At 46.3% G+C, this 13520-nt stretch overlaps 1 protein-coding gene across 1 annotated transcript; it reads left to right on the top strand.

The window, feature by feature from the left end:
* Positions 1 to 11399: 11399 nt before the first annotated feature.
* Positions 11400 to 12858, top strand: LOC311143267 (major histocompatibility complex class I-related gene protein-like; the record flags this gene model as incomplete). Its single annotated transcript, XM_084179092.1, has 2 exons — positions 11400 to 11457; positions 11825 to 12858. The coding sequence occupies 2 exons, from the start codon at positions 11400 to 11402 to the stop codon at positions 12856 to 12858; spliced, it is 1092 nt and encodes a 363-aa protein (XP_084035218.1).
* Positions 12859 to 13520: the final 662 nt, after the last annotated feature.

Raw genomic sequence — 13520 nt, forward strand, 5'->3', positions numbered from 1 at the left:
GGCTTCCTGTTTGTCTAACTGATTAGAATCTTCCTGTTTGTCTAACTGATCAGAGTCTTCCTGTTTGTCTAACTGATCAGAATCTTCCTGTTTGTCTAACTGATCAGAGTATTCCTGTTTGTCTAACTGATCATAGTGCCCTCTAAGCTCATCACTAAGCTAAGGATCCTGGGACTAAACACCTCCCTCTGCAACTGGATCCTGGACTTCCTGACGGGCCGCCCCCAGGTGGTAAGGGTAGGTAACAACACATCTGCCACACTGATCCTCAACACGGGGGCCCCTCAGGGGTGCGTGCTCAGTCCCCTCCTGTAATCTCTGTTCACCCATGACTGCATGGCCAGGCACGACTCCAACACCATCATTAAGTTTGCCGACGACACAACAGTGGTAGGCCTGATCACCGACAACGATGAGACAGCCTATAGGGAGGAGGTCAGAGATCTGGCCGTGTGATGCCAGGACAACAACCTCTCCCTCAACGTGACCAAGACAAAGGAGATGATGGTGGACTACAGGAAAAAAAAGAGGACTGAGCACGCCCCCATTCTCATCGACGGGGCTGTAGTGGAACAGGTTGAGAGCTTCAAGTTCCTTGGTGTCCACATCACCAACGAACTATCATGGTCCAAACACACCAAGACAGTCGTGAAGAGGGCACGACAAAGCCTATTCCCCCTCAGGAGACTAAAAAGATTTGGCATGGGTCCTCAGATCCTCAAAAAATTCTACAGCTGCACCATCGAGAGCATCCTGACTGGTTGCATCACCGCCTGGTATGGCAACTGCTTGGCCTCTGACCGCAAGGCACTACAGAGGGTAGTGCGTACGGCCCAGTACATAACTGGGGCAAAGCTCCCTGCCATCCAGGACCTCTATACCAGGCGGTGTCAGAGGAAGGCCCTCAAAATTGTCAAAGACTCCAGCCACCCTAGTCATAGACTGTTCTCTCTGCTACCGCACGGCAAGCGGTACCGGAGTGCCAAGTCTAGGTCCAAAAGACTTCTCAACAGCTTCTACCCCCAAGCCATAAGACTCCTGAACAGCTAATCATGGCTACCCGGACTATTTGCACTGCCCCCCCACCCCATCCTTTTTACGCTGCTGCTACTCTGTTAAGTATTTATGCATAGTCACTTTAACTCTACCCACATGTACATATTACCTCAACTACCTCAACTAGCCGGTGCCCCCGCACATTGACTCTGCAACGGTACCCCCCTGTATATATAGCCTCCCTACTGTCACTTTATTTTACTGAATATATAGCCTCCCTACTGTCACTTTATTTTACTTCTGCTCTTTTTTTCTCAACAATTGTTTTGTTGTTGTTTTATTCTTACTTTTTTTGTTTAAAATAAATGCACTGTTGGTTAAGGGCTGTAAGTAAGCATTTCACTGTAATGTCTGCACCTGTTGTATTCGGCGCATGTGACCAATAAAATTTGATTTGATTTGATTTGATCAGTCTTCCTGTTTGTCTAACTGATCAGAGTCTTCCTGTTTGTCTAACTGATCAGAGTCTTCCTGTTTGTCTAACTGATCAGTCTTGCTGTTTGTCTAACTGATCAGTCTTCCTGTTTGTCTAACTGATCAGTCTTCCTGTTTGTCTAACTGATCAGTCTTGCTGTTTGTCTAACTGATCAGTCTTCCTGTTTGTCTAACTGATCAGAGTCTTCCTGACCATTGTAGTGCATGGGCTATTGAATTGTCAGTCCCTGGGGATGAATAAACAGGACCAGGCTTATCTGTAATATTTCTGGAGGATTATCTTTGGGACACCCATGGTGCACAGTAAATAATGAAATTTGGTAGTGAGTCTGAGGTCAGGAACAGTTCTGATTAAATATCAAAACAAGAGTGCCATCTCCAGTGCGCAGTAACATGTGTGATGGGAATTACTTCACTGGTAGTGTCTAGCAGTAAATCACATGTGGTTTTTATTAACAAGAGAACAACATCTGTTGTAAGACTGAGCAATGCCCTGGTTGGTACTTGTTTGTGTGTGTGTGTGTGTTTGTGTGTGTGAAAGAGAGGGTGTGTGTGTGTGAGTGTGTACGTGCAAGTCTGTGTGCCGTATTCTGTTTGAGCAGACAATGTGTGCGTGTGTGTGTGTGTGTGTGTGTGTGTGTGTGTGTGTGTGTGTGTGTGTGTGTGTGTGTGTGCACGCTCTTGTCTCTGTGTCCTGTGATAGAGCACAGAATGGACTCTTCTTGTCAGATCTACGTTTCCTGCCGTCTAGAACAGACAGACCGCTCATACCTGGACTTTCAACCGCAGATATGAGACTTCATTCCTGGGAACAGGATCACCGTCTCCTGCTTCCACAGTAGAGCAGCCCTCAGACAGGAAGAAATACTGCTGTATTGATGCAGTGAACATAGACTTGTACTGCACATACATATACAGTCGTCGTCAAAAGTTTTCAGCAAACTTTGTGAAGACCAATACTTGTGTCATTCTCAAAACGTTTGACCACCACTGTATAATGGGCCACACAGGTTAAACTGAAACAACATCTTTACATATTCCTAGTTGTCTCAAAGTCAGTCCCCACCATGTCTGCTCTCCTTCCCCTCTCCTCCCTTCCCCCCAGGTCTGATAGTCTGTGCCCACACCTCAGTCAGCCTGCACTTGGTGGGCAGGAGTTCGGAGCCTGAGCTGTTCTCGGTACACATCAACGGGCAGGTCCTACAGCAGGCCGGTCACCCAGCCATGTCACCCATGATACAAGTCAGTATTCGACATCCATCCATCCATGTCTTAGGACGTCAGGAGGTCACGTGGTATCTTGTGGAGTAGACACCGTTTGGAATGCGGTTTTAACCAATCAGCATCCAGGAATAGACCCACCCATTGTATAAGTAAGGGATACTCAATGAGGGGCTATGCGTTCTACGGAAAATAATGAACTATGTGGAAGTTCTGACCTTCCACGGTGTTGCGTTGTTTTCCAGAGAACGCATAGAGCCCTTAGTTGATTATCCCTTTAATACCATGGCTATAATTTAACACATTTGCCACTAAAAATGTGTTCATTTGCCAGTAGAAATGTGTTCAACATCCACTGAAGTAGCTAGAAAGTTTACTATATAGCTACAGTAGTTGCCATGGCAGGTCATCTCTCTCTCTGTCCCCCCTGTCTGTCCCCAGAATAACAACATGAACCATTCCAGGACATCTCCCTCTGTCCCCCTGTCTCTTCACAGAATAACAACATGAACCAGTGGCTGCAGGTGGATCAGGCCCAGGTCAAGAAGATCACAGGTATTATAATGCAGGGGGCAAAGTCCCTGGGCAAAGACATGCACAGTATGTCATCTCCTGCACTCTGGAGTACGGCGAAGACAGACTAGAATGGATAAAGTACACTTACGATGATGTCTATCAGGTGGTGAAGGTAGGAAACAACACCTCCACTATGCTGATCCTCAAAACAGGGGCCCCACAAGGGTTTGTAATCAGCCCCCTCCTGTACTCCCTGTTCACCCATGACTGTGTGGCCACGCACGCCTCCAACTCAATCATCAAGTTTGCAGACAACACAAAAGTAGTAGGCCTGATTACCAACAATGATGAGACAGCCTAAAGGGAGGAGGTAGACGTCCTGGTGGAATGGTGCCAGGAAACTAATCTCTCCTTCAACGTCAATAAAATGAAGGAGCTGATCGTGGACTTCAGGAGACAGCAGAGGGAGCACGCCCCCATCCACATTGACGGGACCGCAGTGGAGAATGTGAAAAGCTTCAAGTTCCTCGGCGTACACATCACTGACAATCTGAAATGGTCCACCCACACAGAGAGCGTGGTGAAGAAGGCACAACAGTGCCTCTTCAACCTCAAGAGGCTGAAGAAATTCAGCTTGGCCCCTAAGACCCTCACAAACTTTTACAGATGCACCATTGAGAGCGTCCTGTTGGACTGCATCTCCGCCTGGTACGGCAACTTCACTGCCCGCAACCGCAGGGCTCTCCAGAGGGTGGTGCAGTCTGCCCAACGCATCACCGGGGGCACACTGCCTGCCATCCAGGACACCTACAGCACCCGATGTCACAGAAAGGCCAAAAAGATCAACAAGGACATCAACCACCTGAGCCACGGCCTGTTCACCCCGTTATCATCCAGAAGGCGAGGTCAGTACAGGTGCATCAAAGCTGGGACAGAGAGACTGAAAAACAGCTTCTATCTGAAGGCCATCAGACTGGTAAATACAGTGGGGAGAACAAGTATTTGATACACTGTCGATTTTGCAGGTTTTCCTACTTACAAAGCATGTAGAGGTCTGTAATTTTTATCATAGGTACACTTCAACTGTGAGAGACGGAATTCTTTATTGCATTCTTCATTTTATGCAATAAAATGCAAATTAATTACTTAAAAATCATACAATGTGATTTTTTGGATTTTTGTTTTAGATTCCGTCTCTCACAGTTGAAGTGTACCTATGATAAAAATTACAGACCTCTACATGCTTTGTAAGTAGGAAAACCTGCAAAATCGGCAGTGTATCAAATACTTGTTCTCCCCACTGTAGCTATCACTAGTCGGCTACCACCCGGTTACTCAACCCTGCACCTTAGAAGCTGCTGCCCTTTGTACATAGACATGGAATCACTGGTCACTTTAACAATGGAACACTGGTCATTTTAATAATGTTTACATACTGTATTACTAATTTCATATGTGTATACTGTATTCTAGTCAATGCCACTCTGACATTGCTTGTCCTAATATTTATATATTACTTAATTCCATTATTTTACTTTGCGATTAATGTGTATTGTTGTGAATTGTTAGATACTACTGTAATGTTGGAGCTAGGAACACAAGCGTGTGTATGTGGTCCTCTGTAGCTCAGCTGGTAGAGCACGGCGCTTGTAACGCCAAGGTAGTGGGTTCGATCCCCGGGACCACCCATACACAAAAATGTATGCACGCATGACTGTAAGTCGCTTTGGATAAAAGCGTCTGCTAAATGGCATATTATAATAACATTTTATTATATTTTTGTATTTTATTTGATGTCTAAGGTATGCTTGTTAGATTAAAGTTTCATGGTGTTGAGCTGTGGTTGCTATAGAGGGCTATCTGAGTTGTTACTTGACAATGAGGTTGCTGTGTGACATAATTCTATGAAGATTTCAAAACACTGATTTCCATGCTGAACCTGACTTCCCTCTGTCCCTGCAGATGTTCCCTGGCAACACGGATAACAGCGGCCATGTGAAGAACTACATCTATCCTCCCATCTTCTCTCGCTTCATCAGAGTCATCCCTCAGAGCTGGAAGAGCTCCATCACTCTTAGGATAGAAGTGCTGGGCTGTGACACACACACACCCACATACACACACACACACATTCATGCATACACACCCACACCCACTCCCACACACAAACACACAAACACACCTGCAGCTATGAACTTCAGTGTTGGACACACACATATCTGACAGGGGGTCCTACTCTTCCTATAAGGAACCCCAATACAGCGGAAAGGAACACACACATGCACAGAACAAATGTTTTCCAAGCATCAGGCACAAGCCCTTTAAACTAACCCAGCACATAAATCATGCATTGATGTCAATAGACTCTTAAGGATTAACCCAAACCAGCACATAAATCATACATTGATGTTAATAGAACACTTGAGCTAAAGTATGAATTATGTTTCTCAGATTGGGATTCAGCCCTTACTTCCTATATTATTCAGCCCTTAGTTCCTGTAGGATTCAGCCCTTAGTTCTTGTAGGATTCAGCCCTTAGTTCCTGTAGGATTCAGCCCTTAGTTCCTACATTATTCAGCCCTTAGTTCCTACATTATTCAAGCTCGGTGCGAGGGACAGGAACAAGCCGGACCGTACTGGGGACACACACCACTGGCCCTACGCGGGGATCAGGAACGGGCCGGACCGGACTGGCAACACACCCCAGTACCTCTCGCCGTGCCTCTACATTCTCCTTCCCCCTGGTGACCAGTGACTCCCTTAACCTGGCGGCCTCCTTTGCCAACCCGCTGAACCACTCTATCCCGGCCTCCTGCTGCCCCGTCGTTCACGGCGTCAGCCCCCCCCCTAAAAATTTTCTGGCCGTCTCTCCTCCCCGTGGGCCAGGCCTCCATGGCTCTCTCCAGACTCTCGCTCCTCTGCTCCCAAGTCCAGCCTCTCTCCTCCTCCCGTGGCTTGACCCAGTCGAGGTTGATATCCTTTAGAGCCCTCTCTGGCGTTGGCTCCTGGACACGCTGCTTGGTCCAGTTATGGTGGGATCTTCTGTCACGATCGCTGGAGGAAGTGGACCAATGCGCAGCGTGATGAGTGAACATACTTATTTATTAATTCACCACAACGAACAAAACGATACGTGAAGTCCTTATTAACAGACACAAACCATACACGGAACAAGATCCCACAACACACTGTGGAAAACAGGCTGCCTAAGTATGGTTCCCAATCAGAGACAACAAGTAACAGCTGATACACATTGCCTCTGATTGAGAACCACACTGGCCAACATAGAAACAAATGAACTAGATAATCACCCTAGCACACAAAACACATAGAAACCACACACCCTGGCTCAACATAACAGAGTCCCAGAGCCAGGGCGTGACAAGCCCTTAGTTCCCATATTATTCAGCACTTAGTTCCTACATTATTCAGCCCTTAGTTCCTACATTATTCAGCCCTTAGTTCCTATAATATTCAGCCCTTAGTTCCTATATTATTCAGCCCTTAGTTCCTATATTATTCAGCCCTTAGTTCCTATAGGATTCAGCCCTGTCACGAGTGTCAGTGTAATGCGGTGGATCGAAGTCAGGCGCAGGACACAGAAGTCTATGAAACGTACTTTACTGAATAAGTAAAGAAACCAATACAAAATACCTCCACACAGGGAGGAACAAACCCGCTCACCAACGACACACGAAACGAAAAACAAACACGCACAAAACACAATGGGAGCCACCGGGTTAAATAGGGAAGGAGTAATCACAGAATGGGAAACAGGTGTGAGACAATCAGACAACAGGTAGAACATAGATCGGCAGCAGCTAGTATTCCGGTGACGACGAACGCCAAAGCCTGCCCGAGCAAGGAGGAGGGGCAGCTTCGGCAGAATCCGTGAAACCCCCCCCCCAGCTATCCATTACCAAGCTATCAGAGGTAATGGATAGCTGTACTTGACGGTGATCTGATTAAGACCACGGTAATCAATGCATGGGCGTAACCCACCACTGTGGTGGAAATCCCTCAACATGGAGGGATCGAGGATGACCCAGCACCGTTCCTTCAGACCGTACCCCTCCCACTCCACGAGATACTGCAGGCCTCCCACCCGACGCCTCGAATCCAAGATGGAACGGACCGAGTACGCCGGTGCCCCCTCGATGTCCAGTGGGGGCGGAGGAACCTCCCGTATCTCAGACTCCTGGAGTAGACCAGCTACCACCGGCCTGAGGAGAGACACATGGAACAAGGGGTTAATACGATAATCAGGAGGAAGCTGTAACCTATAACATACCTCGTTCAATCTCCTCAGGACTTTGAATGGCCCCACAAACCGCTGACCCAGCTTCCGGCAGGGCAGGCGAAGGGGCAGGTTTCGGGTCGAGAGCCAGACCCGGTCCCCCGGTGCATACTCCGGAGCCTCACTGCGGTGGCGGTGAGGCTCGCCTTTTGCCGCCCGATGGCCCATTGTAGGCGCACATGGGCAGCGTTCCAGGTCTCCTGCGAGCGCCGAAACCATTCATCCACCGCAGGTGCCTTGATCTGGCTCTGATGCTGATAACCTAATACACACTGGAATGGAGTAAGGTTAGTGGAGGAGTGGCGGAGTGAGTTCATGGCCATCTCTGCCCAGGGGAGGAAAACCGACCACTCCCCCCGTCGGTCCTGGCAATACGACCTCAGAAACCTACCCACCTCCTGGTTGACTCTCTCCACCTGCCCGTTACTTTCGGGGTGAAACCCTGAGGTAAGGTTGACCGAGACTCCCAGACGTTCCATGAACGCCCTCCAGACTCTCGAGGTGAACTGGGAACCCCGATCAGACACTATATCCTCAGGTACCCCATTGTGCCGGAAGACGTGGGTAAATAGGGCCTTAGCAGTCTGTAGGGCCGTAGGGAGACCGGGCAGAGGAATGAGGCAGCAGGACTTAGAAAACCGATCCACAACGACCAGGATCGTGGTGTTCCCTTGTGAGGGGGGAAGATCCGTCACGAAGTCCACCGATAGGTGGGACCAAGGTCGTTGTGGAACGGGTAGGGGTTGCAATTTCCCTCTGGGCAGGTGTCTAGGAGCCTTACACTGGGCACACACCGAGCAAGACGAAACATAAACCCTCACGTCCTTAGCTAAGGTGGGCCACCAGTACTTCCCACTAAGACAATGCACTGTCCGACCGATACCAGGATGACCAGAAGAGTGTGACGTGTGAACGTCTGAGCTCCATGGGGGTAGGGTCGGAGGTGCTGGGAGATGGAATGAATGGGCCCTGATCAGAACGTCCGCGGGTCTCCAACTGGTTATCCAGCCTGATGGACATCTCCACCAGTTAGTACAGGTTGAGGTTGGTATCCCTGCAGGCCAGTTCCCGCCAAACGTCCTCCCTTAGGCTGCAACGATAGTGGTCGATCAGGGCCCTCTCATTCCATCCTGCGCTGGCTGCCAGAGTCCTGAACTCCAGCGCAAAATCCTGAATCCTCTCCTGTCTTAGGTGGAACAGACGCTCGCCCGCCGCTCTCCCCTCCGGTGGATGATCGAATACCGCCCGGGTGAAATCCTCGTAGCGGACAGATGTAGCGTCAAATCCTCCCCACTCGGCGTTGGCCCACTCGAGTGCCTTCCCCGACAGACAGGAGATGAGGGCGGACACGCTCTCGTATTCCGAGGGCGCCGGGTGAATGGTTGCCAGGTAGAGCTCTACCTGGAGAAGGAAACCCTGACACCCGGCTGGTGTACCGTCACATGCCCTCAGGAGCGAGAGCCGAAACCCACTGGACCCAGGTGGCAAAGGGGTGGACAGTGGTATGGGTGGTTGAGTGGTTGGAGGAGGTGTAGGAAAGCCACCTCTCTCCCATCGGCCCATAGTATTCACCACCCTCTCCATAGCGGTGCCGAGAGCCTGGATCATGCTCTCCTGTCGTTGCACGCGTTCCTCCATCGATCCGGACTGACTGGCTGTACCTGCTGACTCCATCTTTGGTGCATGTTTCTGTCATGAGTGTCAGTGTAATGCGGTGGATCGAAGTCAGGCGCAGGACACGTACTTTACTGAATAAGTAAAGAAACCAATACAAAATACCTCCACACAGGGAGGAACAAACACGCTCACCAACGACACACGAAATGAAAAACAAACACGCACAAAACACACTGGGAGCCACCGGGTTAAATAGGGAAGGAGTAATACATGATGGGAAACAGGTGTGAACCAATCAGACAACATGTAGAACATAGAAACATAGAACATAGATCGGCAGCAGCTAGTACTCCGGTGACGACGAACGCCGAAGCCTGCCCGTGCAAGGAGGAGGGGCAGCCTCTGAAAAATCAGTGACAAGCCCTTAGTTCCTATAGGATTCAGCCCTTAGTTCCTATAGGATACAGCCCTTAGTTCCTATAGGATTCAGCCCTTAGTTCCTATAGGATTCAGCCCTTAGTTCCTCTAGGAGTCAGCCCTTAGTTCCTGTAGGATTCAGCCCTTCTTCAAGCTCTGTCAAGATAGTTGTTGATCATTGCTAGACAGCCATTTTCAAGTCTTGCCATAGATTTTCAAGTCGATTTAAGTCAAAATTGTAACTAGGCCACTCAGGAACATTCAATGTCGTCTTGGTAAGCAACTCCAGTGAATATTTGGCCTTCTGTTTTAAGTTATTGGCCTGCTGAAAGGTGAATGTGTCTCCCAGTGTCTGTTGGAAAGCAGACTGAACCAGGATTTCCGCTACGACTTTGCCTGTGCTTAGCTCTCTTCTGTTTATTTTTATCCTAAATAAACTCCATAGTCCTTGCCGATGACAAGCATACCCAGTGTATGATGCAGCCACCACCATGCTTGAAAACATGAAGAGTGGTACTCATTGATGTGTGTGTTGGATTTGCCCCAAACATAACACTTTGTATTTATTTGCCAAATTTTTTTGCTGTATTACTTTAGTGCCTTATTGTATACAGGATGCATGCTTTGGAATATTTTTATTCTGTACAGGCTTCCTTCTTTTCACTCTGTCATTTAAGTTAGTATTGTGGAGTAACTACAATGTTGTTGATCCATCCTCAGTTTTCCCTTGTCACAGCCATTAAACTATGTAACTGTTTTAAAGTCACCATTGGCCTCATGGTGAAATCCCTGAGCAATTTCCTTCCTCTCCGACAACTGAGTTAGGAAGGACGCCTGTATCTTTGTGGTGACTGGGTGTATTGATACACCATCCAAAGTGTAATTAATAACTTCACCATGCTCAAACGGATATTCAATGTCTGCTTTTTTCCCCCATCTACCAATAGGTGCCCTTCGTTGCGAGGCATTGGATAACATCCCTGGTCTTTGTGGTTGAATCTGTGTTTGAAATTCACTGCTCGACTGAGGGACCTTACAGATAATTGTATGTGTGGGGTACAGAGATGAAGTAGTCATAAATAATCATGTTAAACACTATTATTGCACACAGAGTGAGTCCGTGCTACTTATTATGTGACTTTTTAAGCACATTTTTACTCCTAAAGTTATTTAGGCTTCCCATAACAAAGGGGTTGAATCCTTATTGACTCAAGACATTTCAGCTTTTCATTTGTAATTTTTTGTTTTTACATTTCTAAAAACATTATTCCACATTGACATTATTGGGTATTGTGTGTAGGCCAGTGACAAAAATTCTCACTTTAATCCATTTTAAATTCAGGATTATTCAGTATGTAGCCTCGTTATTGTTATTTTATTGTGTTACTTTTTTTTTACTTTAGTTTATTTAGCAAATATTTTCTTAACTCTATTTTCATAAAACTGCATTGTTGGTTAAGGGCTTGTAAGTAAACATTTCACGGTAAGGGTCACACCTGTTGTATTCGGTGCGTGTGACAAACAACATTTGATTTGATATTATATAAAATTCTGCAAAGTTGGCTAGGAGCTAGCAACAGGGCGACCGTGTCTGTTGGCGCCATCTTGGCTGAGACAGGAGAGTTTTTGCTAAATGAGACAGCATCCTGATTTGAGCAAAAGAATAGCTTGGCACAGTAAACAGCCATAAACAGCAGACATGCATCTATCTTTGAAATCCCTTTTTTACATTGCAGACTGTTCAAAGGTCATCATAGGCATTCACCAAGAAAGTGAAAGTGTGCAAGGTTTATTTGAGAGCCTAGAAGCACATGAGGGTACTGGAAAAGTAGTGACAACCATGGGCAAACTGTGTGTCTTTTTGTTAGTTATTTTGTTTTACACCATTGTAAACGCAGGTAAGATGGATTTTTTACTGTCATTTATCAGATTTAATTATAAATCTGCTACTAGGATCAATATTTATAACATAAATAATTAAATCTGTTATAAATCTGCTACTACGATCAATATTTACAACATAAATCATTACATCTGTTATAAATCTGCTACTAGGATCAATATTTATAACATAAATAACAGCACCCTATAGGAAGGGAAAGGACAGTGTCAAAAGTCACGAGTCAAAACTCTTAGGAACATCAAGATAAATAGGACTTTCTTGTAGTACAGCCTATATACGGTAGACTATAGGCTATACTACAGGCTTTTTCAGACATAACCATTGTGAAAATATTCACTGATATTGTTTTCACCCTCTCTCAGGTTCAGGATCCCATTCTCTGTGGGCATTTGTAACATATATCTCAGGAGAGACACCTTTCCCTGAGTTTACCGTTGTGTTGATGCTAGATGATATTCAAGTTGGTTACTTTGACTCCAACATTAAACACTATATCCACAAGGGATATAATGCCTCAGAGGAAACAGTGGTTGAAGAAACTTATCAAGCAGCTTATATATTTGGAGCCATGTCCCTCAGCTTGAAAGAGAGATCGTCCGAGCTGAAGTGCTTCAATTCCACAGAAGGTATTCATGTTCAACAGAGGCTGGCTGGGTGTGAGATGTCAGACAATGGCGAACCGGCACTTATCGTATCTAGGGACATTTTCAATGGAATTTATGCAGATTTAACAATATATTACAACATGACACATTATTCATACAATTCTGGAAATCTGCTGTCGCCATGGAGTGAGGTGCATCAAACATATGTAAAAGGCCTTTATCGGACTATTTACCTGACAATTTGCATGGAAACATTAAAAATGTACCTGGAGAAAGAGAAGACATTTATAATGCGTAAAGTGCGTCCCAGAGTCAGGCTCATACAGAAAGCCATGTCTGGAGGGGTCCAGCAGATGAGCTGCCTGGCGTTTGGTTTCTACCCCCGCCACATCAACCTGACCCTGCTGAGAGACGGCCAGCCAATAGCAGAACAGGAGCTGACTGGGGGGCAGCTGCTTCCCAATGGAGACGGCACGTACCAGCTGAGGAAGACTCTGGAGGTCAGTACAGAGGAACTGAGAGAGACACACAACTACACCTGTACTGCCTCCCATCTCAGTCTGGACAACAAGCTGGAGGTCAGCTGGGTACCTGAGTCTGGAGCAGACAGAGTATATCTGTCTATCCTGCCAGCTGCACTGGTAATGGTGTCCATAATCATTACAATCTGCATTTCCATTTGCCTAAGGAGGAGAAACGAGGCTGGCTCCCTGACATTGTCACAGCTCTCCAACACTGATGATGCACAAGTGGCCGAGCAAATTAGCCTGTCTTCACATTCTGAGACCTAATATATTTACTGTTGCCGCTCATGCAGTTACTTTCTCAATTCAGGCGAATCCACAATATGTACAGTAGCTTAATAAAGAGAAGTCTTTGTTTTTTATGATGCATTAGCATTCCAAAAATGTGTACTCCCAGTGCTATGATACTGATTTGTATGTGATATGTAAAAAAAAAAGTGTTCTGTCCTGCATTAAAGTTCTATTAAAAATCATGAAACAAAAATATATTTAGAGTTTGGTTAATTAGCAATGAGCAGAAGGAAATCGTACCTGGAACCAAAATGAGAATATCAGGAACACTAATCACACCACACTCTTTCCATCAACACACCCCACTCTTTCCCATCATCACACCCTATCGTTCACACCAGATACCATAGGTTAGGAATCAGTCAGATACTTGATGGAATGTATTTCATGAGAGGGGCGAGCTTCAAGGGCTGCAATTCTACTTCATACCAGAAGGTGTCGCTCCAAACTCAAATGAGGCTACTACCAGCACGCTAACTGGATTAGTTTGCTGGATTTATGAATGTAAATCCAGTTCCAGTTAATTCTGGCATAGACCCCAATAGCCTATTTTTGGGCAGATGAAATTTGCTGTTGAAAATAAAAGATGTAGCAACAAGTCATTTTTAAAAGATTATTGTCAAATCTTGATATTAAGA

Source organism: Coregonus lavaretus, assembly GCF_964263955.1.
Source record: "Coregonus lavaretus genome assembly, chromosome: 16".
Lineage (NCBI taxonomy): Eukaryota > Metazoa > Chordata > Actinopteri > Salmoniformes > Salmonidae > Coregonus > Coregonus lavaretus.